The sequence below is a fragment of the Synchiropus splendidus genome, chromosome 13, assembly GCF_027744825.2.
Source record: "Synchiropus splendidus isolate RoL2022-P1 chromosome 13, RoL_Sspl_1.0, whole genome shotgun sequence".
In the NCBI taxonomy this organism is placed as follows: domain Eukaryota; kingdom Metazoa; phylum Chordata; class Actinopteri; order Syngnathiformes; family Callionymidae; genus Synchiropus; species Synchiropus splendidus.
Window position 1 is genome coordinate 4,456,473 of NC_071346.1, and position 18,834 is coordinate 4,475,306.

Genomic DNA, 18,834 nt, shown 5'->3' on the forward strand with positions numbered 1-18,834 from the left:
TTAACCTCCATATTTATTTACTGCTGTCCAAACAAGACGCGCGCGCCCAAGCACGCACACTCTGTCCCCGACCGCGGTTGCCAAGGAGACAGCTGAGCCGGGACGTCTCTCTGCTGCCATCTATCAGTAGAACACAGAATGACAGGTTCTTTTTTTCCTTCCAAGGGTTTTCTGCCTGGTAACACAATTTGCTGACTTTTCCGCAGCAGCCCGGAATTTGCATGAGCGAGTGTAACAGTGACACAGAAGAGCGCGAAACGACTTTCAGAATCGGAGCTTCATTGAATTAAAAAAAATATATAAATGAATCCCGTAAGGCCAATATTAACATTAGAACCGAAGTCAAAATCAATTACAAGAGATGGCCATATATATATATATATATGTGTGTGTGTGTGTGTGTGTGTGTGTGTGTGTGTGTGTGTGTGTGTGTGTGTTTGTATGAGAGTTTGTATGTTTTTAAAAAATGCACTAAATAAAATAAAAATCTTATCTCGGTTATAAAATTCCCATCTTCTAATAAAGAAATACATATAAATAGCAAGCATATAAATAGCAAATGATATTCGTAAAATAATAACTCACAAAACGTTATAAATGTATTCTTCTGAAGAACATTACATTTAGATGGTGAAAAAAAATTTTTTTTTGCAATATTATGAACGTATTAAACACTTGACTGCACTGTCTGATGACGCCTAATAATAACAATAATATCTCAATTTAAATGTGTCCAGATTAAATTGTATATTAAAGTGTAATTAATATGTAAAAGGAATCGAATGGAATGATTTTGCAAATACACAAAAGATGATTTTGACTTAAGTCAGCAAATTTCGATATCTGAATTTCGAATGTCGCCCTTTACAAATTAAATAAAGACTCGACAACAGAGTGGAATATATTGTTTATTAATTCTAGTTGACTATTAAATATTAAAAACATCAAGTAAAAATGAAAACGTCTCTACAAAGCAGCAGAAGCAGGAGTTTGGACTGGAACGACATTGTTGTGCTTTTAATTTCTACTCGGCGGAGACGAAACACACGACAAATCCCTGCGCTACACTCTTCGTTGGATGACCGCGGTGTGTGTGTGTGTGTCCCTCAGCAAACTTCAGGCGAGTGCGCTGACTCGGTGTTGCTGCAGTGCTCCCCCTGTGGCCAGTACGGTGTATTGCTTCACATCAGCAGCACGGTGTTTCAGCGGGATTGTAACCTTTTTTCTGTCAAGTACACGATGACAAGCAAAGAAGAGGAAAAGCAAACAGAATGAATGGAAGTTATAGAGATAATTATATTGTTGTATAACATCTGAAGACGCACATTTGTGGAGGAATGTGCTGCTGAAATGCTTGTTTTGATCGAAGTATTAAGGTATGTGTTTCAGTTATTAAGAAACTTATTTAGCAAAAATAGGGGGTGCAGATTTAAGGCTATAGAAAGGACAATTCTAGTCGACATTTTCAGATCTTTTATGCAAGCGCTGAACAAGAAACATATTTGAGAAGACATTTTTCAGTCCGACATTTGAGAGGAGCTTTTCTTTACAAATGCATTGCAAGGGAGAAATAAACTGCTGCAGCAGAGTGACCCCGGGAGTGAATAACATTTCCACATTGACATTTCAGGTCGCCCCAAATTCACCCCTGAGAAATTAAAGTCGTACAACAATCCTCGAATAAACATAAGGCTCCGACTATTCAAGTTATCTCGTGATATTCATGCGCAAAATACATGGTCGGGTCTCCAACACAATCGTCTGATCCGCGAGTATTGGTCAACTGGGCGTGGTTGACTCAGCTAAAGCATAGTTCTATTTCAATGTTGATATAGGCAGAGGGTGAGAGAGTTAACAAACACCAGACATGAACGGAATATATCATCATGTGATGGATCGTGAGGTGTCAACCATCTTCCCCTCACCCCCCAAAATAAAAGCCTTACTAAAGCAGCTGTTGTTTCCAGTCCATTTCTAAGCTTTAAGTCTTTCCTGTATCTCTTAGCTCCGCCTTCCCACACAAGGGCCTCATTTCACACATGGTTTTGGGGCGATTTGGGGGGGTTTCACCTCGCCAAAGCCAGTGTTCCTCTCTTGAGATAAACAAGAAAATGGCTTCCTGTTCGTATACTTTGACCACTACGGAGACCGTTCTCCCAGTGACTTCCGCAGTCTTCTGTCACATTGCCAAAACATGAACGGCGACTACATGCGCGGCTAGCTAGTCGCTCAACATGTTTATTGCAGCGAGTTGTGGAAGAGGTTACAATGAAGCCTGAAGTACGATCAAGCTGAGAAAACAAGTTATGAAACTGGTCAAGGCTACTTCTGTTGCTCTCAACTTCAGTACAAAGCTACCAACTGTATTGCCACTACTCTCACCTCAGAGCCCCTTCAGATACGCCCCTTGGCTTCCACCTCTGCTTTGGATTTGGAGGTTTTCAGGAACATAGCGGAGGCATAGAGCGGCAGGGATATTAGCTCTGACAGAGAAAGAGAGAGGGGTGGACCAAGGAGAGACGTCTGTCCAGGATGAAAAGGCTCAGCAGCCAGAGAGAAGGGTTGGTTGGGATCTGGGGTTCCGAGGCAGCACTGTGGGAGGAGGAGTGTGGGGCATCCTGGTCTGATTCTTGAGAAACTGCTCAGCCTGTCAGGTACATGGGCATTCCATGATCCTCCAATGAGATTGAGGTTGAGGTAGGCTCGCCGCCACTGCGATCGAAACCCTCTGAACCAAACCAGACATGTGGGGGATCGCCCACTTTTCCCAGGCGAGAATTCCTCCCCGACAAGAACATTCCTGAAATGGCAACACAAGATATGGCTTTTACGGTCGAACTCAAACTACGCTGGAAAATAAACTCTACACATCGGGATACACTGAAGGTCTTTGTAAACATTCTTGGTTCTAGGCCTCTGTTTCTGATTGGTCGGTGGCGACGCTGCCGTTCAGCTCGCCGAGTCCTGATTGTTCCTGGATGTCCGTCATCTCTCCCAGGATGAAGGTGGGTTCCCTGGTGCTGTTGGTGGAGCTGCTGTCCAGCTGCTTGGCCGGCGGGTTGGTCAGCGTGGGCTCCTCGTCCAGCCGGCTGGAGATGGACCAGTAGAGGTGCGCGTCTAGCCTCGCCGCCGCCAGCGAGAGCTCTCGCGCCGAGCAGGACGGCGTGTCCACCTTCCAGGGCACGAAGTCAGCGTTAAAATTCTGCACAATCTTCTGAAAGCACTCGCTGGAGAGCATTAATAAGCAAATGAATCAGAGGACGAAGTCATTAAATCAGCAGCCTCTCCGAACAGGATGTTTCCGCCGCTCTTTGGTTTGGCAGCCTTCATCATTACACTGTAGAAGTGAACTCTGCGCCGCGCTGGGTTTCCCACACAACTTTGAGATGGCCAGCCGCCAGAAAAACATGCCGACAAAGCGCTTAACCTCATCATCAATCAATACTTTAATTGAAGTCCTCTAATTTATTGTGGCGCACAGAGTTTACTATCATGTCTGCAGACTATTTTCACCACGCGGTAGTGTCGCCTCAAGTATACAGTTTCCCTCCATCTTCTGCTAAGCTCTTCAGCTAAAAGCTCCAGTTTGTGTCAACGCTCCGAGCTATTTATGTCTTCCTCCGATATAAACGCCAAATCAATACTTCGACGTTACCCAGCATGCACTTAGGCAGCCCGGTGAGACCAGCAACAAGTGAGAACTCGGCCGACATGTAGGTGGATGCAAGAACATAGAGGTTGGTACACGGGAGCTTCGGCAGTGTTTTTGAGACTTAAAGAATTCACAACAAAAAAAGTGCATTTCCCTGAGATGGATTATGTTTAAACACTTTTGTTGCTGCAGAATCTCTCATTTGGAAGGTATCCAGGACACATCCTGATAAGATGCCAAGCCATAAGAGGCCTCTCCTGGAGGAGTGCAACTTAACTCTCCTGCCAACATCTCCAGGGAGGTGTGAGACACTGGATGGTAGCGATGGGTGGATGAGGTTTCATGAAACAGTGTCCTGATATTCAGAGGCCACCAGATGGCGCTGCCTGCTGCGAAACAGTTGGACTTGGACAACCAGTTCAATGAAACCTCACATCATTTCTGAACCAAGGCGCCATCTAGTCGCCCCTGAAAATTAGGGCACTGATCCATGACACCTCACCCACCCATCACTTTTGGTTAGTTTCCCAGTCAATCCATCATGTGTGAGAGACACGTTACCTCAAATGTGTGATGGAAGGCTCCATAGTCGACGTCGAAAAAACCCTCGGCCAGTGACATCATCGGGCTGAACCTGTGACCCCACATCACTTCCTCAGCCAGGTAGGAGCTCCTGGCTTGACAAGTCATTCCTGCACACAAATACAAGAATAGGGTTCAAACCACAAACAAGAACCAGGAGCAATGGCCAGGGAGGATGTGGGCAACCCTAAGGGGGTCCCGTTCAGAGGCTTCCAATTGACCCTGACGCCCCATTTCAGAACACAGTTATTGTGTTCTGGTGCAACCAGGTAGCAGAGATGGCTGGTATCTCTCCAGGTTCTCCATTGTTTTCTCCACAGTAGAACCTCAGTTGGGGGTGAACCCTCTTCAACAGCACAAAGCCAGGAGCCAGTACTTTCAACAATATGATAAATATTGGCACTTCCATAAGAAAGTAAGCGGCACTAAAGCTAAAGGTAGCCTGAGAAAAACATGCAAACCGGAGAGGTAATAAGTCCAACTCTCCGCCTGCGTTTCGCCTTGTAATCTTTTAAAAATGTTAATATTTACTGTGCCATCAAGACAGTCTTTCACTAAAAGCGCGGCGGCCGCTCTCAAACAATAAAGAAAGATCCTGCCGGACGTCTTAAAAGCAGAATTTCATCTTCTAATGGACGGCTTAAGCGCCGAAGCTTTCTGTTAAACACTGATGGCAGAACTGTAATATCATGAGCATCTCCAAGATTAACGTTGTCACGATCATTTGCTTTCGCTCGACATCATTTCCAAGTGGCTGTCACAGCGTCGCCGCTGAGTGAGACAATAAGGGTTGTTTTCCCAACAAAGCACTTTCGACAGCGGGGATTTGTGCGTTACGTTTCCCTTCCAGTTTTACTGACACGGAAAAAGCCGATCGTAGCGGTCGGCTCACGCTGGGAGGCTTTTTGCAAATCTCAGCACAGAGTTGATCAATAGCAAGAATTGGGTATCGACTGGTGTTGCTCCAAGAGTGGTGCCGAATCTGCACTTTTAGAATGCAGCTTCTTTGTGTGTAGGAAAAATATGATTCATCAAAAATGATAGGCAGCAGCAACAGCTCAAGGAAGTTTTGGGAACCAACTCTTCCAATGCATCTCAGGTGGTTTAAATGCAACTGCAATAGCTTTCCAATATGGACTTGGACTACGCTGCTTGTTATTTCCAGGAGGATCACAGTAAAATGTATGAATTTTCAAAATACAGGCACAAAAAACATAAGCCGGACGCAAACCAGCAAAATTGTGGCACACAGGGATGTGCTTTAACCGCTATACTGCCGCTAAGTCACGTGACCAGCTGCTCAGGTGAAGCCTCTCAGGCTTACTTATTTGTAAGATGTGGCACAATAAAACAACGTGGCTCTTAGCCTCTGACTAATTTGGGTTCCATTTAAGTTTCCCAGTTCAGAAAACAAAACATATATAGTCTTTGTGAGTCCAACCAATGGTAGCGCAGTCGGCTTTCTAGTTCTAGTTCTAACAGATGTCAGGCGCTTCGCTCTGGGCAGCCAACAAAGTAGCTGTCCTGCAGTACAAGGTCGCTCAGATGCTGCCTGGACTACCGGGACAACGCAGGGCAACCCTGGATTATTGTCAGTCCAAAAAGGTGCTGGGAATGTTTATCTCAACACTGGAGTTGTGTTTCTTGCTCACCAGTGGCCTCCACCATTCCCTCCAAGATGACCACGATCTCAAAGTCCTCCTTCTCCAGTTGGGACTGCGACATGTCCCAGAAAGGCGAGCCCGCGTCGATCTCATGGGAGATCACCAGCGGCGAGACCAGGAAGAGGCGGTCGTCGCCCGTCTCGAAGCCCACACTGATGTCAGTCTGGTCCAGTGGGATGAACTCGCCTGGGGAACAACAGGAAAGTGAAAGTGAGCCTTGCTGGGCAGAACCAGAATTAAAACAACCTGAAAGCTGGATTGAAAGGTCACCAAGAACCAACTGGTTTACGACCAGTCCTCAAAATGTGAGTGCGTCGAAAGCACACAATGTTTGATTCGACGCTGAACTGCTTTATGCAGGAATCCACTGATTCAAGCCGCCGTCTAAAATCGAGGTCTATAAAATCATAAACGGGAAGGCGGGAGCTGCAGCATGCCTCATTACGCATTATGAACTGTTTCATGGCTTCGACTAAAAGCTTCACTCACGGGGCACGGGCCTCCGTCAAGGCCCATGTGGATCCAAAACGGTGTTTTTGATCTGCGGCATCAGCGTCTGTTTGTCACTAAATGATCCGTAACGTCCCAATGAATTAGGCCGACTCCCACTGGGTTATTTAAATGAGGGAAGTATATGGACCTCTGAGAGCAGAGTCCTCTCTGTCAACACAAATTGCAATTTCTAACGGAGTGTGCAGCCAGTCGCTGAGGTCCTTCTAAAACTGCAGCATGTTCAGTATGGATGGGCGACAACGTATCGTACACGATATGCCGCAGTTGTGGAGCGTGTGGTGGACTTTGGTTGGCTATCGTAGTTTTAAACTTTTTTTTAATCCAGGGAACCTTTGATCATGACACTGGTCAACTCTGAAGTAGTCTTTGGATCTGTGTTTATTTTATTAGATGGAGTGGTCCTCATAGGTTCTCTGACGCGCTCGTCTGCCTTGGTTCACATCAACACATGCAGGTCTCCCGCTGCCTAGGTGAAAACAGGTGGATATTGGACGTAGCTCCGCTCCGGTATTGGCGGAGGCGTCCTCTTCCGCGTCTCCATTAGGATTCACTGATCGTGGACACACTCTCACAGGCAGCGCTAATGCTACGAGCCGCCATCAGTTAGGGACCATCAACAAATTGTACAGCATTCAAGTATTAGTGAAATCTTCAATAAGGCCATGGAAAACAAGCATTTTAGGAGAGAGAATTGTGACAAGGTTTTTCATCGCACAAGACAAAGGACTGACAGTTTGTATCATGATTTGGAGAATAGAATATGACTGCATGATCCTTTATTCACATTATTTCTAATGTTTCTTCAATAGCATCGAGGAAATGTGTCCAGACTGCTCCATAGTTCAAGTCAACTGTTCAGAGACATGAGATACAGCAGACAGGCTCCATTTAACCCCTAAATAAAGCTGGCAGAGCAGCCTGTCAGACACCAGCGGCTTCTACCAGAGACCTGAAACACTGAGTTTCTCATCTCTGCACTGAGTTCACTATTATATTTAAACATAAACAAATGGTGTTGGAGACAAACTCCACTAATAAGTTTCATCATAAAACAGTTTCAAGAGAGACTGTAGTGTCCAACACATGGAATAGTGATTTTTTTTTTTTTGTCCATATCGCCTGTCCCTAATGTTCAATGAAAGGCCACAAGGATGGAATCTCTGAAAAACTATACGCCGCTGTCTGGTCCAGGAACCTCTCCAAAAGCCAGAGTTCTTACCTTCCTGCGTCTGTTTGGACTTGATGAGTTTGGCCCTCATGTTGGCCCCGACTATATGGGAGCTCCGCAGGTCACCCACCCGGAACATCAGACACAGCTTGTCGTCCCTCAGAGAGATGACGGCGTGTTTGGAGAAGACCAGCGTCTCGGCCCGCTTGTTGGGCTGCGATATCTTCACGAACATGCAGCCGACCTGGACCAGGACGACAGGACGTCAACAACCCGCTGGTTATTCATGAGTGCGGCCGGATCTCCGGCGCGAACACGCATCAAAGTGATTCATCCCGTCGCTCCATCAGCACTTTCCTAAGAGAGCCATCATTTTTAAGTGGCGCATCTGCGCTCATTTGCAGTGATTTATCCCCCCTGATATTTATTCTTATCTCAGCCACTTTCATTAATTGACTAACCCGTCCTCGCCGCAGGTCTTCTGCCCATCAACAGCTCGGCCATGTGGAGAGATCAATCAAGATTCTTTTTGACAGGACAGTCTCCGTCTTCAGGAGAAAGAGTGAGGCCCATTTAAGATGATGTGTAGTCGCACTCACTTGGAAACTTCAGTTCGAGCCAGGTGCAGTTTGCATGGACACTATACACCAGACCTGGGAAGAGTACGGCCCGGGGGCCAAATGTGGCCCTTTGACTGTATTTATGTGGCCCTCCTGGAGTCAGAGTATAAAACTGACATTGTTTTGTGCATTGTTTTTTTGTTAATTTGGATGCAACGTTTTATTATTTATCTTAATCGTTCATCTTTTCCGTTGGGTATTTTAGGAGTATTTCTTGTCCCTTGAAATATGTTGGAATTGAAAGTAGATTTTAAAATCTATGAGGCACATCGAGAATCTTTAAATGAAATGTGGTTTAAGTTAAATAAAACACAACAAACCAACATTATCTGTGCATTTTTAAGTGCAATTTCAGAATCACACATCAGGTGATTCTTATTTTCTATTTCCTCTCACCCTCCTTTCTTTGGGTTTGACGGCCCCTCTCAACGGTCACAATGCGTAACCTGGCCCCTTTGGAAATTTAATTGTCCACCTCTGCTATGCACCCTCTTCCTTTTATCGTGGGATAAGGACATATGTGGACACCCAGGAAAGCTCACCAGAAGTCACTCATCATTCCTTTTTTAAAATATTTTTCAAGATTTCTGAAACCTGAATTTGCCCTGTTGAAATCTGTGATTCAAAATGTTTGAGAAAAAGTGACTCTGGCGTATTTGTCTAGCTACACTTGTCCTTCCTTGTAAAATGCCGCCATTAAGCTTAGGGAGTTAAACTTCTTCCTATCGATTCCAATTGTTTTTGTTTTTGCAATGGGTAAAGTGAAGCTAGCTTGGAAACCCTTCCTAGCTAGCGGTATTTGTGTGACACAAATACGGCCGTTTCATCTAGAGACACAAACAGCCCTTGGGCCAGACATTGGCCACTCTTGAGATATATTTGACATATTCATCCATAACTTTCCGCACCAATTAGATTAATCACGATTTGTCTTGTCTAACCATTTAAACTATTTTTTTTATTATTTAACAAAGTGTGCCGCAAGCATTTCTTAGCAGTTGCCATGACAACAGACGTGACCTCTCCCTTGCTCCTCCTCTGGCAGTTCTCACCATGAAGGCATTGACCATCGACCCCAGTATCGCCTGCAGCAGCAGCAGCATGGTGCCGACTGGACACTGATCGGTGATGACTCGGTGGCCGTAGCCAATCGTCGTCTCCGTCTCAATGGAGAACAGGAAGGCCGAGATGAAGCCGTTGACATTGCTGACACACGGTGTCCAGTCCGGGTCCTCCAGATGGTCCAGATCACCCCTGGGGGTGGACAAAAGAGGAGTGGTGGGGAGACAAAGGAGCGGAGGTGATTTGACAAAAATAGAAAGTGTCTGCTTTCTCTGGCGCCATCTTCAGATTTTTGCTGCGTCGGCTCTTTGTCTTCGGACAGATTTACTTCCTGGCGATAAACTACACGACTTAATGTGTGCGATTAACACCAGAGTGAGAGATCTAATTAATGAAAGTGGTGTTAATGCACGTCGTCTGCTGACCGGCGTTGGTGACCGCAGCAACAGCTGTCGGTTACCGAGACACGTCCCATGTCAGCTAAATACATGGCACCATGAAATATGCCGCCATGTTAATACTGCTTAGTTGTCGGTTTCGTTGTAATGGCAGAATTATGAGGCGTTTTCGGCCACTGCTGCAGAATCGTCCTGCAAGCAGGTCACTCGCCTCTAGTCTTTTATGCGTGTGGAGTGTTCTGAGACAACAAGTTGGCCCTGGACATCGAGAGGCTTGCACTCTTGTTGGGTATCAGGTGAAAATCTACTGACCTGCAGTAAGCTATGAGGTACCAGATGGCGCCGAAGAACAGCCATGTGACAGCATAAGCCATGACGAAAACAAAAAGCGAGCAGCGCCAATTCAGGTCCACCAGCGTTGTAAAGATGTCGGTCAGGTAGCGGTACGTCTCCCGCATGTTGCCGTGCTGCACGTTGCAGCGTCCGTTCTTCTCCACATATCGCTGCCTCTTACGCCGAGCACGAGCTGCGGATGGGACAAAGAGGGTGGCAGCATGACAGGAGGACAAGGGTCAGATGGAGACATGCATCTTGGCATCCCATGAGAAGAAACTGCCTTTGAAAACCTGTTTCATAGATGCGACGGTGTAGAAAGACAAACTCAGATTACATCAAAGGACACCTGCGGATTCCCAGGCAGCAAAGGCATGTAATGAAAGGCAACAATGAAGGAGTGATACTGTGGCAGGACATGTTGATCAAACGTGGGCTTTATAGTGGAAAATAGAAGAAACACCGCTTCAAAAATCATTTTGGGCAAAGCTATTCACACACCTGAGAGAAGGTTTTTTTCTTAAGGCAAGCCTCTTCTATCTTTGAAGCTGTGCTCCATCCTCTCCATCAATCACACTCATGCTGCTGCCAAGATAGCATCAAGGAAGTTGCCTTTCCATTCCCTTCTTTATAGGGCTGCTTCCCATCAGTGGTCACCACAAGGAGTCCTCTCCAAAATTTGTACCTTTCTTGAGTGGAATGTCCAAAACTCTACCACGTAACAGTGAGAACTTTCATGGTTCATCTTCATTCAGTTGGAACTCGATGCCTACGGAGGCCTCGTCTCTGAACCGCCTGCTGTGTCCCTTAACATCTAACTTGTTTATGTCTGCAATGATGTCCTTCTACACGATTAGTGAAATGACATCCTGGCTTGGTGCCTTCACTGATCACTATCGACATGTAAACATTTTAATGACCAGTGAAGCATGTATGAAGTGATTTAGAAAGGCCAAGTGGTTTGAAGAAAATGGGTGTGGAACGAAAGCCACTCACCCCATCCAAAGCGCCCCCGCTCCTTCTCCGCTCCCTGGGTCTTCTTCCTGGTCAGGTTGGCGTTGGCTTCACGCTCCGCCAGCTTGGCCTGAAACGAGCGACTGATCTTCGCCGGCACCGGAGGAAACGACGCAGAGTCAGTGGTGACGACGTGGCCCAGCTCCTCGGACACGTTGAAGACCCCGGTGGAGGCCGTGGTGTCGGCGGGCACCTCGCCGCCGTCTGCCTTCTCGTCCACGGGAAGCGAGAGGGAGTCCGGGCGGGAGGGGAGGACGGAGTTCTCCAGAGCCATGATATGTGTGCGTTAGCTGGGTAAGTGTGTAACTGATTGCGTCCCTATGGTCGACTCTGGTCTGAAGCTATTGATCGGACCATTTGTTTGCTGCAATACAACCTGAAATACAAGAGAAGAATGGAAGCCGATTGATCTGCCGGAACATCATCATAAATCTCTCTGCCAAGTGAGGAGTAATGTGGTGTTTATTGAAATCATTAGGACCAGGAAGGGTTTCCCAAAATAGACTCTGATAGTTGGACGGTCCACATGTCTTTGTTGGTGGATCTAAAAGCACTCATCTGCATGTCGGCGCCTGGGGTGTGTGTGGTCTCGGCAGAGTGAGAGCACTTCTGCGTTGTTAAATATGGATTTACCTCCCAGGCCCGCCGAGGTTTCTTACATAAACCCTGTGGAAGTGTGAGAAACTGAGCCGAGATGTTGATCAGGACAGCATCATGGCGTGTCTCTGATTTATTGGCCCAGTAAAATGGAGTCCTGGTCCACTCACTGTGTCGGACACAGCGGCCGGTGACCGTCAGGATGACGCACTACATGAATGGAACTGTTTGTGTTGGCCAATCAAGAGCAGCGGCGGAGAGAATCGCGATAGAATGAAAAAGCCTCACCTGCTCAGCGTTGCCACTTGTGGATGTGAAGTCTCCAACGGTTCATTTCAAAGAGAATCTGGAGCCGGGTCCGGAGCTCGAGGGGGATTCTGGGGCGACGCTCACTTCCATTGGTGGCGCTTCACAGCGACGCAGCAGCTTCGGTCCCGCTCGCCGCTTCCTCCAGGAAAACAACAAAAGAGCGCCGAGATCAGCGTCCAGATCCACTAAACGCACAGGATTCCGGGGCGAATCATGGCTGTTGTTTCGGGGAGAGGGTGACGACAAGGCGCCGGAGCTCCATCGTCCGCGAGTCGGTCAGGTGTGGAGGAGCAGCGGAGGATGCTGTCATCATGCCCGGCCCACATCCACCCTGGCCCGCCTCACGACTCTGCTTTCCACCGGAGAGACGAGCGCCACAGACCCCCACTCCGCCGTCACCTTGGCTGCAGTTTAGTTACGCAATTCTGACCACGAAATCCATTCATTTATGAAAAAAACTGATCATTATGAATGCATTATATTACATATATAATACATTACATAAATAAGTATAATAATAAGAATTGATGATTAAAAAAACGTGATTTTTTATCGTGTAACAGATTAAATTCACTCAGAAACATTTGCCTCTCGGTTAAGTTTGTTCGCTGCATATACTTAAACAACATCGGAATAACAATAATAGTATGGTGCTTTATTACGTGTATTATGTTACTGCTTGGGATCTCAAACATGCGGCCTGCAGGTAACTCACGGTGTTTAACAATAATTCTCTAATTAATCTAATTTTTCGTCTGAATATAATTCAAATATTTTGACGTAAATATGGAAATCAAATGTTCTTTTTGTGGTACGGAAAATGCTTTTTTTAAAGTGGCCAGATTATGCAAACTAATATACCTTCGCTTTTCTAAATCTGCGTTAAATAGATGTAAATTATGTCGTTTCGGTAATTCGTGACAAATTATGTTGACTGCACGTTTCGTTTTAGTGCAAGTTATTCCACCTCCAGCCACTTGGTGGCGCTCTACGTATTGACTAGTGTTCAGTTATCTACGTACCGCTCTTCTACAGCAGGTGGCAGTAAGGAAACACAGTCGTCTAAACCAGAACTTCCTCCAGTAGAAGAAGAAGCCCTCCTTTTCCAACATGTCGGTGTTCGGGCCGGTGGTGAAAATCCATCCCGTCGTTCTCGCATCTATTTGCGACTCTTATGAGCGACGAAATGAGGGAGCGAGTCGCGTGATTGGAACCTTGCTGGGTAAGAAGAAAGAAAAGTGATTTTTTTTTTTCTAGTATTTTTGTAGCTCTTGATATACCGAGACGCTGTCTGGTGTTAGCTTTTGTGCTAACGCGTGTTGATGAACGATACAGTTGCTAACGGACTCGATCATACTGCAAATGTCGCTCTCATCTCGAACTCTCTGTTAGAACTCGGTGATTTAAACAAGAGCCGTGTCATTGTTATCTGCCGTGTGTGTGTGGTGTTTCTTGTGCGAAGCTAGTCGTTAGGCGTCCTATTACCATATTGTGGAATGGCGCTTGTTGGGCTTCATTGTTTTCCTGTTTTTCTCCCCAGGCACGATCGATAAACACTCGATCGAGGTGACCAACTGCTTCTCTGTTCCTCACAATGAATCAGAAGATGAGGTGAGCGTGATTTTTTTTGTGTGTGTGAGAATGGAACAAGGCATATGTTGTTTTGAGTCAGCATCTAGCAGAGATTGTTATTGAAAACGTTTGACCAAATCAAACGTGTTCGCTCCAGGCAGCGTATCAACCCAGTTTGAATCTGATTTTAGAAGGTTGATGATGATAAAATCAGGTTTTTGTCACACATGGAGGACTTAGTTGGTACTGAAGCCATATCATTATGAGCCGGGTTTGATATCAGATATTGCGACTGTGTTATTCCCTGCTAAAATGTAGAATATTGAAACGGAAAAAAAGGAGTTGCAGTATTTAAAACTTGGTCTCCCTCTTTTCCACCAGGTCGCTGTGGACATGGAGTTTGCCAAGAACATGTACGAGCTCCACAAGAGGGTGTCGCCCACCGAGGTGATCATCGGCTGGTGAGTGGAGCTGGGATCTATGTTTTAGTTTGGACGCACCCTGACACTTACTCGTCACAGGTACGCCACTGGATTTGACATCACAGAACATTCCGTTCTCATCCACGAGTACTACAGCCGCGAGGCCACCAACCCCATTCACCTCACCGTGGACACAGCCCTGCAGAGTGGCAAGATGAACATCCGCGCCTACGTCAGGTCTGTTGACTGTGACGGATGTTGTTGACCTACAGATGTTTCTTTGGTGTAGCAGTCTACTAAAACCTGTGGCTCATAGGTAAAATGTGTGTTCCTCCCCACAGTGCACAGATGGGTGTTCCAGGCAAGACAGTTGGAGTGATGTTCACACCGCTCACTGTCAAGTATGTCTACTACGATACAGAGAGGATAGGAGGTAAGAGGCTACAATGATCTGCAGCACATGTGCTTTGTACGTTCTTTTAAAAAAACCTAGGATTTTCACTTCCGAGGATCTAGAGTGGGTCTGGGATTGATCTAGATCTGAGGGCTACATGTGTCTCCAGATGTTATAGCGATGAACTTTCTGTCCTCAGTGGATCTTCTTCAGCGAACACGCCTGGCCCCGAGTCGCACCAAGGGCCTGACCTCTGACCTGTCTCAGGTGGCTGGCTCTGCAGCCCGGGTGCAGGACATGATGACCACGGTGCTCGCCTACATCGAGGACGTGCTGGTGAGTGGAGCACTCCATGTCTGCCCATGTTACAGCTGGCTTGTCCAGTTCCCTTTCACGCCTGCGATCAATAAGTCGGGCAAATGATGGGGTTATGATGTTAACGTTTAACTGAATGGATGAGTCGCCATAACCTGTCGCCAAACTAATTCAGTCAATCCACATGTGTCAGTCTGGAAAGGTGCAAGCAGACAACAGCGTGGGTCGCTTCCTGATGGACCTGGTCAACAAGGTGCCCACCATCTCCGCAGAGGACTTCGAGAACATGCTCAACTCCAACATCAACGTAAGGCTGCCTGTGACTTTCCATATTGTGATCCGAAAATCCCAATGTGTTGTCAGGCTCCATTGATGGATAAAAGTTCCATTTGACCGTAGACAAGGCGTTGTGTGAAATCGCTGCCTTTGATCTGTTGCAGGACCTGTTGATGGTGACGTACCTGTCCAACCTCACGCAAGCACAGATTGCGCTCAACGAGAAGCTGGTGCTGCTGTGAAGTTCCCCCATCCATATTTAATTTTGTAGTTTTCAGCTGACATGAATAAAGAGGGCAAACCGTTCTTTGAGTCTTTTGTGTTTTAAAAGAGTCTTAAAATCTGCAATGGGTTAAAACAAATGAACCCATAAAAACAATTTCCACACTGATGCCTCAAAGTTATTTCACGCTAGAAAACTCCAAAACGTGTTTACATTTCAGGAATACCAGACTCAGACTACTACTGAAAAACACCACCCGGTTACCATAAACATCAGATAAGGGAGAAAATGTTTGGATAATTTAAAAATGCTTTATTTTCTACATAAATATACATTCACAGGGGCAGCAGGAACCTTCATTCAGCACGTTCTTGCTGGCCTGAGTGATATTTGAAGTAAAGCTTTGTGCAAAACGGAAGGCAAAAAGCAGAAGCTGGTGTCATGGACCGTCACGGTTCCCAGTGGATTCCTCACTTGGGTTTGCTCACGGGCTTCCATAGCTTCTCCGCAGCAGCGTAACTCTGCACCGCTCCGTCGTACACTGACTCCCCGGTGGACTTGGCGATCGCGGCCGCCTGCTCCGGGTAATACAGGGAAGCGCTGAGGGTCACCAGGGCGGCCGGGTACAGGAGCTTCTTCACTCGGGATCCTCTCGCCAGGAAGAGACCGATGACACCGGTGAAGCCGATGATGGCTGCCCGCGGGTAGAAATCCTTCGGTGCGTTGTTCAAGTACTCCACGGTGGAGTCTCCGACCTGGACGACTCGCTGAACTTTGGGTTTAATTAGGCCGTAAGTGTCGCGACACCAGCCGGTGTACGGAGCCGCTAACTTCCGCAGCGAAGCGACACTTTCCTCCAGCTGACCCGCTTCGCGCTCCAGCTGCAGCGGCGGCTCGTGCCGCCGGGAGGCGGTGTACAGGGACAGTTCCTCCAGGGCCAGCGGGGGTGGCATGTCCTTTTTCCCCTCCTCAGACATCGCATAGACTGTCAGCGGTAAAAGAGCCAGCGATCCGGTCATGATGCTCCCTGTCACCTTCAGCATGATCCCGGCCAGCCATGCGTTCTGTACGGTGGCCGAGGAGGGACATCGGCAGGTGCTGAACTAAAATAGATCGTCGCACTTAAACTTTTAACATCTTGTTAAACATGTTGTTAAACTTTTTCAGAACAAGATGAATCCACATATATTGCGCTGTTAATTTGGCGTAATTTGTATCTAGAATACATTTGTTTTTTTCTGCTGTAACCAGACCTTTCATATTTACTTTTTTCACCATAAATTTTTTATAGCATTTTACACGGCTGTAATACACGTTTAATATTACATTAATGTTTATTTTACCTTTAAATTCTTTATGAATCAGGATTTTTATTTTATTTTATTTTAAGTAATAATTAAGTCTCGACATTTACCGTGGACCGTCAGGTTGCTCACCAACATTAAAACTATTTTTCCCGTACGTGATTTGAACGTCCATTTGTTTTTCAGTTTATTCGCCACCTTGAATCCTTTTCTCGCCTGTCGGTGACGTCAGCGAAATTCACGTGACGTAGAGGTCTCCAAGGTAACCGGAAGCAACAAAAGCGGTACATCAAAACTTGATTTAACAGCGTTGCTTTTTAGCGTTTAATAAATCGGATTTACTCGTTATCAATGGATTCTTTTGGATTTTCCACCGCTCAGACGTTACAAGCTCTTTCTGACTTGTTGAACCCCAAACTGGACGAGGATGACGATGATGACTGTAACGTAAGTAGATGATCCTCCGACTTATTTTTGAACTCCAAGCATGAAAGTTCTCTTCATAGTTTGTCAGACAACATCTGAAAACTTTGTTGCTTTAGTATTGTGAGTTGGATGATTTTAATTTATTATAGCTTCATGTATTTTTTAACCGAGGAACTCCTTGTATTGCATTTCGAATTAAATTAGTATTTTGTGCAAATACTTTTTTTCCTTTTCAAATAGTTTTTTTTTGCATTAGTCAACTCAAGAATAATTCCAACATATATTATTAGGCAATTATAAATCATCTGCTATAATAATTCTCATTTATTTAAACATTAGTTGCCATGTTTAAATAAATGTTCACCCCATGAACACAAACTGTTTTCCTTCAACAGAATGTTCGCTCAAGTGCTCAGCTGGGTCCAGGACACATCGGCCCACAGTCCAGAACAGAAGGTAAAGCACAGGTCCTCCTAAAGGTCTGTAAAAATACAAACTATGTGCTTTGCATTTCAGCTCCAAAAGAGGAAGTAACCAAGACTTTGAAAGATATTTGGGGGGGAAACGAAGTTGCTGAGGACGATGATGACCCTCGCCCTAAACCTGAGTGAGACTCAATAAATTATCTCAGTGTTTATTTGTGTGGTGCACGGTACTGACACAGCGTTGTGTGGCTCACAGGTATGAAATCATCCTGAAACAGAGTGTTGGGACAGAGGATCTGTTCTTGGGCCTGAGCAGGAAGGATCCTTCCTCCATGTGCTGTGAAGCCCTGCTGGTAATGTCTGAGGATATATATCTGTGTGTGTGTGTGTGTGTGTGGTGAAACCCGTACTATTCCATATCAAACCACACACCAATCTGGAACAACCACTTTACTATATATTGTCGAACTATATTACTGTAGTTGACGGTTTCAGCTACAATTTTATCTGAAGAAGAGATAATGACTTCCTCACTGGACCATGACCTCTCCTTCCTTCCTCAAAGTGACGGCTTCATCAGCATTTTCGACAAACAAACACCAGTCCCTCCCTCGGTTCAGAAAAACAAGAATGACTGGTATCTCAAATCCTGAGCTCTATCTGTTCGATCGCAGATCAAAGTCAAACTCCCGGATACGAAGGCGTCAGAGGTGGTTTTGGACGTGAAAGAAAAGTTCCTGGACCTCCAGACGCCGAACTAGTAAGGATTAGCTTGAACCTCTGCGATCAGGTCCCCGTTTGACGGCTTGTCATCTCCCCAGTAAACTGGGCCTCCATCTCCCACATCCCATCCACCATCGGGACGGAAAAGCCCAGTTCTTCAGTGAAAGAGAGGAACTGGAGGTGACTCTGCTGATGAACCGACCCATGGATGCAATCAACCTGCCATGAGAGAAGCTTCATCTAGACATCGCTACAACACACATCACCGCTGTTTTTTTTTTAAACACATAGGTGTTTTTGTCGTCAACAGATGTCCAGTCTAATATCTTGATTTGTTTGTTAAGAATGTGTGTAGTCTTAGTTGCTTAATGTGTCTGGGAACTGGATCAGGATATAAATACTTTTCTTAGCCCAGAAACACAAGACAGAAACTGCTTAGCTCATGTCAATGTGTTTTAAATGTCACATCAGCTTGTTTTTCGAAGGAACCAGTGAAGCCAGTCAGTGACTATCTTTAGTTTGCATTATCCCAAACCAGTTTAAAATACACGCACTTTATGTTCTGACCTTCTGAACTCCTCTTACAGTGAAAAAAACCCCCAAAACAAAACAGCGTGACTCCAAATCGTCCGTGAGTGGGAGTGTGTGTATGCGTCTCCGCCTCTCAATCGACTTTCCAATGAGGCCAGAGGGAGATGAATTGTTGAAATAATTTGCGTAGAAATCTTAGACTTTCTTTATTGTCATTGCACAAAACATATCACTGTATTATGGCAAAGAAATGTCGGTCTGAGGCCTCCGGTTTCCAAAACCAAAACTATATGTCCAAAATAAATAAATAT

General features: G+C 45.8%; 4 protein-coding genes across 4 annotated transcripts; 2 read left to right on the forward strand and 2 right to left on the reverse strand.

Moving 5' to 3' along the window:
* Positions 1 to 924: 924 nt before the first annotated feature.
* kcnj9 (potassium inwardly rectifying channel subfamily J member 9) lies at positions 925 to 12,281 on the reverse strand. The gene is made up of 8 exons (XM_053883032.1): positions 11,892 to 12,281; positions 10,989 to 11,382; positions 9,972 to 10,185; positions 9,252 to 9,453; positions 7,631 to 7,823; positions 5,887 to 6,084; positions 4,214 to 4,344; positions 925 to 3,172 (listed from the first exon to the last, which is right to left on the reverse strand). The coding sequence occupies exons 2-8, from the start codon at positions 11,278 to 11,280 to the stop codon at positions 2,909 to 2,911; spliced, it is 1,494 nt and encodes a 497-aa protein (XP_053739007.1). The 5' UTR covers positions 11,281 to 11,382; positions 11,892 to 12,281; the 3' UTR covers positions 925 to 2,908.
* A 684-nt stretch (positions 12,282 to 12,965) lies between these two features.
* eif3f (eukaryotic translation initiation factor 3, subunit F) lies at positions 12,966 to 15,197 on the forward strand. Its single transcript, XM_053883033.1, has 8 exons — positions 12,966 to 13,134; positions 13,453 to 13,523; positions 13,866 to 13,945; positions 14,006 to 14,143; positions 14,248 to 14,339; positions 14,500 to 14,636; positions 14,809 to 14,922; positions 15,056 to 15,197. Exons 1-8 carry the CDS (start codon positions 13,023 to 13,025, stop codon positions 15,131 to 15,133), a joined length of 822 nt encoding a protein of 273 aa, XP_053739008.1. The 5' UTR covers positions 12,966 to 13,022; the 3' UTR covers positions 15,134 to 15,197.
* Positions 15,198 to 15,418: 221 nt separating this feature from the next.
* LOC128769866 (MICOS complex subunit MIC26-like) lies at positions 15,419 to 16,346 on the reverse strand. Its single transcript, XM_053883910.1, has one exon. It carries the CDS (start codon positions 16,155 to 16,157, stop codon positions 15,585 to 15,587), a length of 573 nt encoding a protein of 190 aa, XP_053739885.1. The 5' UTR covers positions 16,158 to 16,346; the 3' UTR covers positions 15,419 to 15,584.
* Positions 16,347 to 16,526: 180 nt separating this feature from the next.
* On the forward strand, positions 16,527 to 18,791 carry dnaaf6 (dynein axonemal assembly factor 6). The gene is made up of 6 exons (XM_053883937.1): positions 16,527 to 16,865; positions 17,240 to 17,300; positions 17,361 to 17,451; positions 17,526 to 17,622; positions 17,944 to 18,029; positions 18,091 to 18,791. The coding sequence occupies exons 1-6, from the start codon at positions 16,770 to 16,772 to the stop codon at positions 18,218 to 18,220; spliced, it is 561 nt and encodes a 186-aa protein (XP_053739912.1). The 5' UTR covers positions 16,527 to 16,769; the 3' UTR covers positions 18,221 to 18,791.
* Positions 18,792 to 18,834: the final 43 nt, after the last annotated feature.